Source organism: Phascolarctos cinereus, unplaced genomic scaffold, assembly GCF_003287225.1.
Source record: "Phascolarctos cinereus isolate Bilbo 61053 unplaced genomic scaffold, phaCin_HiC Scaffold_5;HRSCAF=322, whole genome shotgun sequence".
In the NCBI taxonomy this organism is placed as follows: domain Eukaryota; kingdom Metazoa; phylum Chordata; class Mammalia; order Diprotodontia; family Phascolarctidae; genus Phascolarctos; species Phascolarctos cinereus.
In genome coordinates, this window is record NW_027555958.1 from 213,695,550 (window position 1) to 213,706,041 (window position 10,492).

General features: G+C 37.0%; 1 protein-coding gene across 1 annotated transcript in view; it reads right to left on the minus strand.

Moving 5' to 3' along the window:
• Positions 1-1,092: 1,092 nt before the first annotated feature.
• The window catches only part of GFRAL (GDNF family receptor alpha like), a 28,345-nt gene continuing 18,945 nt past the window's right edge, over positions 1,093-10,492 (minus strand). The window contains exon 5 of the mRNA XM_021000520.1: positions 1,093-1,360. Within this exon, the coding sequence (XP_020856179.1) occupies positions 1,093-1,360 (268 nt within the window). The remainder of the gene's footprint in view (positions 1,361-10,492) is intronic.

Below are 10,492 nucleotides of genomic sequence, written 5' to 3' on the forward strand. Positions count from 1 at the left end.
CATTTCAGAATGTTGTGTCTTGTTAGAAGCCAGTTTTCTGTGAGATTTTGTTTGGTCCAGTTTTCACAATATTTGGGTGTTTTGTTTTGATTTCCCCAGAGTCAGGGGAGGGGTTTTGCCTCAATTTTGTTGGGTGTGTGTGTTTGAATAACACGGTTCCAATGTCGATGTCCTTGAGCCTGTCTGTGCAAACTTTCAATTAACAGTGTTGTCTTAACTACCCCTCCCCCAAAAGAGGGGCTTGTTTTTCTCCAAATCTATCTTCTAAATTCTGTAAGGTAGATTCTGGTGTAACCTGACAAAAGTCATTTAATCTCCTTAGGCTTGACTGTTTTTCAATTGTAAAATGAAGAGAATCCACTAGACTGGACGGCCTCTGAATGGGAGTGACTCAGTTTTAGAACTGTAATACTGAATCTCTTCCTCTCTTTAATTAAAACAAAACAAAGCATTCCAAAAAACTGATTTTTCAGAAAATTATTATAGGTAGCTCAACCAACATCATAATCAGGAAGAAACAATAGAGGTGAATCTCACATAGGCACTGACATTAACAAATAGCACTTTAACATTGAAGATCTCTTTCATCTCTCAACCTATGGTTCTGGCTGGAGCTAGTCTGATAACTATTCTTCTAGAATAATATCCTTCATCTAAACTAATAATTAATAACTGGATAATTTCATCATCATGTAGTTGATAAATAATGACAATATATCGCCCCCAATAAAAGTAGCAAATACATGCTTACCAGTATAAAATTAAGTAAAGAAAAATTTGTATTTAGAAATAGAGATAAACATGGAGATGAGGTATAGATATAGGTATCTACTACATGAAAGACACTGTACTGTGTTAGACGCTCATGATATGAAATTAAACATCCCCCCAAAGGAGACTGTGTTTTACCTAGGTTTAGGAGGAAAAATGTATACGGATTTTTTTTCCTCAGATAGAACCTCTGATTTCATTGGCATAGGAAGGTCAAGGTGTCACTTTCCCTACTAATACATGTATACACACACACATACACACACACACACAGCTTTAGATCTAGTTGTCATATAAAAATTGACATACTTAAGGGTCATGTTAAGCAGATGACTTACTGAAGCAGGACCTGCTCTGAAGCATGTGATAAAAAATCTCACATAAAGGCTGTTCAGTGAATGGAATGGAGCTGCAGGTGCATTGGACATGAAGGATGGTCCCCAGGGTGCCAATATAAGCAGCTTTGCATTTATCATCTGCTGAGCAAGTTATATCTTCCTTATTGAAGGTATTAATGCAAGTCTCATCGTAATAGCATTTCTCAGTGACACGCTGCCAACATTTTGACTGAAACGTTTCATAGCGGCTTCTGGTAAAAAAGGTCAAGAATAGTTATTAGTTATTCATATTAATTCAATTCAATCCAACCAATCAATCAGTGATCATTTATTAAGTATTGATTATATACCAGGCACCATATTAATAAATAGTTAAAGGCACTGTATTAAATGCTGGTGATAAGAAAGGGGAAAAAAAATCAAACATTTTCCATCTTCAAGGAACTCATATTCTACTTAGGGAAACAATTTATGTATGAATAATTTTTCAGAATAGGACCTCTGATTTCATTGGTATAAGAAGGCCAAGGGGTCATGTTCCCTACTAATGCAGATTAGTTGTTCAGTCCTGCCTGACTCTTTGTGACCCCGTTTGGGGTTTTCTTAGCAGATTGTTTGAGAAAGAGTATTTTTCCATTTCCTTCTCCAGCTCATTTTACAAATGAAGAACTGAGGCAAACAGGGTTAAGTGACTTGCCCAGGGTCACACAACTAGTTTCTGAGGTCAAATTTGAATTCAGAAAGATGAGTCTTCCTGGCTCTAAGCCCAGCACTCAATGTATTAGGGGGCTACCTAGCTGCCCAATGGAGATTAGTACCTGTTCTCAATTCATCCTCCCAGAGAGTTGTCTACATTAGAGGACTAAGTGGTTAATTAACTTGCCCAGGCTTATACAACCAGCATGAAACAGAGCTGCATATTTTTAACCTAGGTCTTCTGGACTCTAAGACAAGCACCGTATCCACTAAGCCCCACTATCAGATAAGTGAAATACACACACACACACACACACACACACACACACACACACAGAGGAATTGCAAAGTAATTTTCAGTGGGAGGGCCCTAACAACTTGGAGGCTGGGAGAGGATTAGACTAGGTCTCAAGCAGGAAGGAATATTTGAGCTGAGCCTTAAAGGGAGCTAGAGGTTCCATGAAGCACAGAGGAAGGAGAAGTGGAGAATTCCAGGCATGAAAATAATCTGAAAATGGAATATTAGGCACAAGGAAAAACAAATAGTCCAATTTAGCTTGAATGCAGAGCGCATCATGGAGTAATACAAAATCTTAGTTTTGTACAACTAGGCTTGCACCGTATTCACTTATTATTTCTCAAAACTTGTCTAAAACAGAATGCAGAATTCTAGGGACCTTCTACAACACAAATGGAAGGTAAAGTTATATAGGAAAATACCTCCAACAGGAAAATAAAAAGATGAGATTCTATTTCTGATTAAACATAAATATTAATTCTCATTCATTTTAACTTCAGTTGTGGGTTCACTTGGTGAATGAAGATTTATAGTATGGCACTAATTACGTCTGGCAACACTACTCTTATGGTAATCAATCAGCCATTTTCTCACTGAGCGAGTTTGGTCTAAGTCACTTAACCTAAATTTCTCATCAATGAAAAGTGGATAATGGCCACTTTCCTTCTCTTGAACTCCAGGGTCTCAACTAAAATTAACTAAATATTTCCAAAACTTCTAGCAGAATCCGATTAAAAGCAAACTTTTAAAAAAAATCATCAGAATGAAAGGTTTTGGGCTTTTTGTTATTGTTTTTGTTTGCTTTTTAAAATATAACTGCTTAGTATGTACTTTGTTGATTGTTTATTGTTGAAGAAGACAAATGACATCTAGGGTGAGGGCTTGACTTGTGCATGAATTACATTTAAGTGAGGTAGAGTTGATATTCTACTACAAAGAATGTTCTGACAAGATCAATTTTTATAGCAATTTACATAATTTACTTCAATTTCTTTTTTGAAATATTCATGACAAAAGAGCATTACTTTTACAGTTTCATCAGCAACATAGAACTCTATCTTAATATTTATATCTAAATTAATTTCTAGCCTATTTTTAAGAAGTTGTTATAAAAAATTTACTGCATGCCTCCTGGGTATATAGCACTTGGTTATCTGTCTTGATACTGCTAATCTCTTTAAGGAAATAAGCCACAGTTACAGTACCCTCCATTATCTGGGAGGGTGCTTTCTTTAATCTTCATATTTTAAACAGCCTTTAATTAACCATTTCCTGAAAGTAATTAGAATATGTTGCAAATTGTAGTTTGGCACACAAATGTAAAATATAACCTCAAAATTCCCAAAGTATTCAGTGCTGAAGGACAGCTAAGTGGCATAGTGCATAGAGAGCTGGGCCTTGAGTCAGGAAGACTCGGACACTTAACTAGCTATTAGGACCCTGGGCCACAGTTTCTTCATCTGTCAAATGAGTTGGAAAAGGACACAGCAAAGCACTCCAGTCTTTTTGCCAAGAAAATCCCAAGCACAGTCTTGAAAAATAGGACATGATTGAAATGATTAAACAACAGCAACAAAAATTCAATGCTAAAGAAGAAACATCTTCCACTAAAAAAAAAGAAAAGAAAAGAAAAGAAACATCTTCCTTAGGCCAGATTATCCATCCATCCATCCATCCATCCATCTATCTATCTATCTATCTATCTATCTATCTATCTATCTATCTATCTATCTATTTATCTATCTAATAGCTGAGCTGGTGAGTAAAATCTCCCTCTTCTCCCTTGCTCTGCACTTCTAAACCCTCTCCATCATGCCCCTTTTCTCCTTCACTCTGAGTAACATGTGGTCCTTTGTCTTAGTGAAGCACTTTTGATCCTATTCTTTCTCATCTACTGCAGAAGTTTGACTATTTAATTATCTCTTTCTTCCTTTCAGTTTCAATCCTTCATGTATTGCATCTCTCCTTGATGGTTCCCTCTTTTCTTTTATCATTCTTTCATCCACTAGTTCCTTACATCCTAGCTATAATCCAGTTCAACCCTTCCCCCTCTAATTGGAAATTGTTTTTCTATGTATCCTTGTTTATCTTTATTGCTCCTCTTAGTGTCTAGGGTGATAGTAAGTTTTCAGTTTTCAATTTTGTAAATAATAAAATGATTACAAAATGTTAAATGATATCTATAGTATGTTTTATTTTAGATAGTGGGTAAGCAAATCATGTTTTTTTTTAAATTTATATGGAAGCAGTGAATTTCCTTTTTTTTAATACCACATATTACTTATTTCCTTGCCTCTATTTTGTTATTACAACAGCAACTTGATTCTTTTCACTTTGCCAGAAAGAAGTTCCAGCTTCCCTCAAAGTGGAATAAACCTGGCTTGAAGGAAAACTAAACTGTGCTCAACTTAAAAGAAATATTAAGCCTTTGAAAGAGGCGACTAATGGTGTTAACAGAGAAGTGTCATTATGACCCTAATTCTCAAGAAATCTCTTTAAACCAGGGACCATTCAAAGTTGGAAAAATTCACACATTTCTGCTTTGCCCATATGTTCAGGAACAAAATGATTCCGTTCTTACATATTTTAAACAATGATGCTCATTTACATAAAGAAAGCCTTAAATTGTGCTTTTCTGTTAAAGTTTCTGGTTCTCAGGAATTAACTTTTCTCATCTGTTGGGTTTCTCACCAGAGAAACGGAGTATATATACTGCTGCTGTGGGCTCCTATCTCATCCTTTAATGTACTTTATACAAGACGAAGTTGGGAGAATGTTACCTTGAGAAAGTGATAAAGACCCCCCCCCCCCAGCAGTTCAGAAAGCTTGGTTGTATTTTTCCATCCTGTGGAAGATTTACTATCATAAAGGTCCCCATGGAAGAAATGTAATTATACAGTATTTTTCCACCTAGACCCTGAAGGGCATTAAACCCTCAATTTATTTAAAAGGTCTCCTGTTACTCAGTTTTGGCAGCAGGAGTCCCAACTGCTGTTATTCCCAGTTGCATTTTGAAGGGACCCAGTTTATACCCAGTAATTGAAAATATAGCATCCAGATTGATATATAGCTGTTTGAGGAACTGATTCGGGATCTTTACAGTAGTATCAGAGAACTAAGGGGCTGCTGATTGACACCTGCTCATATATCCTAATAAAACTTGTTTCACTCAATAACTGTTTGTGTCAGTCATTTCCCGTCCCTCTGTGATTTAAGCATAAACCATGTTTGGCATTTCATCAAACTAATATATACCTATTTGGTTTCCTACTCCTGGCCCAGTGAGGATGAATTGATTTTGCTTATCTGTCCTCTTTTTCAGTATCCATTCAATATACCTACTGCTGGTAAACATCTCCTACTGAGCCTTTTGGAGAAAACGAAAGACACTCATATCTCCTTTCCATCTTCTTTTAATTTCCCACCTCCTTCCTTGGCAGCTGGATCAGGTCATATAAATTGTTCTGGGGCTTCTCAATAGCTTTTCAATGAAAAGGATTAGGGGCAGAGGTGGCACATTTTGCAGACTTGAAACACAAAAGAAAGAATGAAGTAAGGGTCAACCCTGCCTCAGTGGTAAATATAGATATTTCTACTACATTTCCAAAGTGATTTCCTCAAATTAACCCTGTGCTAATGCAAATTCTTATTTTACAAGTAAAGAGAGGTGAGGGAATTGGAGAAGAGAGGAAAGGAGATATGAAGAGATGGAATAAGTGAAAAGGGGAAGAGAAGAGAAGAGAGAGAAGGGTCATAGTGTCCACACTCCCTTCATTGATATAGAATCCAAATCTTTGACCCCTTAGTAGATGGTGTTCATGAAAAAACAAAACAAAAAAAAAACTAGGTCCAAACTTTTGGTGGAAAGACTTTTAGTTTATACATAAATTAAGTAAACCAAATATATCTATTATATTATATTATCTATTATTATGATTGTGTTTGTGTGTGTGTGTATCTTGATAGTGGGCACATTTTCATATGTGGTAAGTGCTAGGAGTTGCTTGCTGGGAGAACTGGGCCAACACTGTTATAGTCAATATGGGAAAACATCAGAACCAAGAAAGGATATGATACTTTTTTCTCCCTCAAGGCAATGGGGTGAAGTGACTTGCCTAAGGTCACAAGGCTAGTAAGAGTCAAGTGTCTGAGGCCAAATTTGAACCCAGGTCTTCCTGAATCCAGGGCTGTTCTCTATCCACTGCGCCATCTAGCTGCCCGATATAAGATACTTTTAAGAGGCTTATAGAGAGAATCAAAATTGAGAGTAAACTCAGAATATTAAAAGAAGCAGTTAATAAGGAATGAACATGGTGATGAACAAGTCAAATCTCAGTTTAATGTCTAACACACTATCCTAAAAGGCTAAGATTCTTCAAAATTTCAAAAGCTGGAGAGATGGTTCATATTGTCATTTGGTAAAGCTGGGGGCCATATCCTGTTGACTTTTAGGAGACTGATGGAACAAAAAGGCTATTCTTTAAACATTTGCAAGAAAGTGGTCTAGACATAGGATTTCACTGATACAAGATATTTCTGCTGTAGAAGTTATGCCCATTGATGCAGATAACAGCTTCTATGTAATGTAGAGTCCTACAGAATTGACTGAGAACACCATACGCTAGTATATGCTAAAGGCAAGAATTGTACACATCTTCCTTACTCTAAGTTTGGACCTTTATTTTTTTATGCCAGGGGCTCTTAACTCTTGTGTGTGTGTATGTGTGTGTGTGATATGGACCCTTTTGGTGGTCTGGTGGGACTTATTGATCCCTTCTCAGAATAATGGTTTTAATTGCATAAAATAAAATAAATAGGATTACAATAGAAAATGACTATATTTAAACAAAGACATAATTTTTCCCATCCAAATTTGTGGTCCCACTGAAAGGGTTCCCTGGAATAAGGATCCCTTTTCTATGTTATGCTATTTCTCCTGTGTGTATATAAAATTAATACAATCAAGAGACTATCAAAACTCATATAAATGAAAAAAAAACAAGGAAAAATGGGACAATGAAAAGGGTGCTAGATTTGTAATCAGGGGATCTGGATTCATATCTAGACCATACTAAATACTATCTAGGTAATCTTGGGCATGTTGCTTAACCTATCCTCAGCCTCAACTTCCTAATCTATAAAAGAGGTGATTGCATTAAATAATTTCCAAGATACCTTCTAAGGCTAAATCTGTCATATTGCAATATGATGTAGCTAGATTTGCTGATTCTAAAACATGGAGCATTTGTTTGATGGCCAGATGAAAGCTGCAGAGAAAGAAAGGGAGAATGAAGAAAAGAATAAATAGTGGAGCACATAGAAGTGATACACTGAGTCAACTAAAATATGGAGTTAAGATACTTCTAGAACTACTGAAAAGTACAAATCCACATTAAATAAGGAATTTGAGCCATGTGAAAAAATGACTGCATTGCAAGAGATTTCAAAAATCTATGTTGGATACCTTAAAGAGGGATGGGGAGCTATGTTCTTTGTGGGTAGTCATAGAAGGAGCAGAGCTTGAGTCATGACAGAGGAGTGAAAAACAAAAGTGATTCAACCCTCTGGCAGAATGGCCTGGAGAAACAGTAAGAAATACAAGAGATGGTCAACAGAGCCAATTTGCAGGAAGAATGTATTTTCTGGCACCAGTAAGTCTTTGTGTCTTGTAAGGGAATCTGTATTAAAGTGGAAGTATTAATGACTAAGAGAGAGTGAGTATTCCTACACAATTCTAAGATAAATCCAAATAATATAAAAATTATTATTTTTGTACTTCTGAACTCTTACATTTTTTATTCAAGCCTTGTGTTGCAGCAGAAAGAAAACTTCAATTGGAAAGCAAAATTTGGAAGGTGAATTCAAATCTCTATTCTGCTATATAACACTTCTGTCACTCTTGGCAAGTCATTTCACTTGCATATGCCTCAGTTTCCTCAAATGTAAAATGAAGGATTTGGACTAGATGACCTCTAAAGGCCTTTTGAACCAGAAGTATAATCGTCCCCACCCTATCCCACCACGTCTGCCTAATTCAATTAGATTTCTTTGACAAATGTGCTGAAAATTTGAAAAGCCTACTTTTCTTTACCATTTTCAACTTCAAGATTTTGGGAATAACGGATGAATAAAGGTACAAATCTGAAAAGGAATTTGACTTTTCAAGTGTTCAGCCCCTCAGGGAGAAGATATATCATTCAAAATTTTCAGATGACTTGACAATGTCTATAGCAAGAATTATGAGTTGGCACTGAGAATTGCAAACAATAAGAATGGGAAAAAATGATTTTATCACTTTTAAATGAGTTTGTAACCTAAGAGGCTCTATTTTTCCCAATGAATAGAAGAAACTATGCAGCAGTATAGGAGTCACACATGTTCAAAGACATTTATTAATGCAGGGAAGCAGATTAAAAAAAAATAATGAATGTAAGATGACACTGAGAAGAGTCAAATTTTCATCAACCCTAAAGAATCAGGATACCTGCTTAATTCACAGAAATTATGTGTCATCATTTCCTATTCCACTTTACCTTACCTACCACTGACAGAATCAAACCTAATGCTAGATTTGTAGCCACAAAAGGGACACTTGAATTGAATACTTTAGCCTGGCTCATATGAACAAATGGCTATGGTTAAATCAGGCTGCATGGATGGCGTAAGGCAGAGGTGTCAAACACTTGCCCCTGACACTCCCTGGATCCAAACTAGATTAAATGTAATTGTGAAATATTTAACAACAAAATAAACATAAATATGATAAAACATACATAATATATTTTAAAGCTAAGTTAACATGTAGACTGTAGGGATCTATATTTAGAGCTTAGTGACCCCCACTTCTATTTGAATTTGATACCACTAGAGTAAGGGACAGAGACATTGCTGTTCATCCTTCATATTTGAAGAGGACCAATAATATTGCAGGTGATGTCTTGACTTGCGAGTGAATTGGGTTTAAGTTAAGCAGAGTTGAACAGTCATCAGTCTTTCTCTTCTTGAGTCATAAAAGTCCAGTGGCAGGACAAAAGTCAAGACTACTGGCAATGGCCCAGGATGTAGTGAATGGCCTTGGTATATTTGATGCCTGACAGAGCTCTAAGCACTGTCTAGCACCTACTTCAGCCACCTTCATGGCCAGTTGAACAAATTACTCTCCCCTATCCATTCTACCAGGAAAAGTCTTCACATGCGTAGGGTAGACATCTTCCTAACTCACTGACAGGTTTGAGGCCTAATGGTTACCTGCAACCTGGGGTAGCCCATTTTCCAAGACAGTTGGAGCCATAGGGTAGAGTTGGATGAAGTAAACAGCAAAGATGGATGAGCATCCCTGAAAAGGGCTCAGCAAGCCCTGAAACTAAAGGTTCTAGTCCTCTCTCAACACCCCATACATCCTAAGGAACAGAGATTTGGTCAGGGCTAGCAGGAGGATTTACAAAAGGGATTACCTTCCCTAGGGGTTAAGCAACAAGAAATGTGTAAATGATGAGGCAGTCAAGTTGGGAAGAGGTCATGGGCTGCAAAAATATGGATGGCACATTCTTCCATGTGAAGCCTTTAATGATTTAATGCTCCTTTTATTTTATTCCTTTTTATTCCTTGAATCTTAGTCAGTAGTTGGGTCCCCAGGTAGACATGACTCTCAGGTACAAAATTAAAGGTCATGAGTATCCACTGGAGCGTTTGCCTTCAATAGTCAACCAGAAGACATGGTTTAGCTCATAGTAAAGACATTTACTGAGGAAGTAACATACTTTCAGCAGCTACAAAATATTTCCTCCATAAATATGGGATGTATTCTCCCACAATACATTCAATACCAACAAGAATAGTAAGCATTAAGTTATAGTATGCAAGTAAAGAAGCACAACCTTTGGGAGTATAATGGCACAGGCAACTAACTATCGACACTACAGGGGCCCAGAGTCCTTTCTCTTCTGATGTGTGTCTGCTCCTCATGCTTAGTACAATGCCCGGTGCATGGTAGCCGCTAAAACAATATTTATTGACTGACTGCTGATCATGTCATTCCTCTGGGCTCCCCAAGCTCTCCTGAGGCTAAATTCCAAAATAACTAGGCTACCTCTCTCTTTTCTCAATTCACAGATGTCACACTTTTCAGAATTGTCTCCTGCCTCAACTCCTAGCTCTGCTCCTTATTGGATGAGTTGTTTCCAACCGGAAAATGTCATAGCCAATGGGGATGAGTGAGTGCACTGAGGAGTGAGAGAAATTCTCCTTCCCTCTAGAATTGAGAATCTATTTATTCTAAAGTGCTAGTTTCTTCCGTAGGTGGCTTCGCTCTGCTACTAGAGTCACATTCTACAGATCCATCTCTGTTCTCCACCAACTCTTTAAAAAATGTGTCTCACTTATTTAAGGA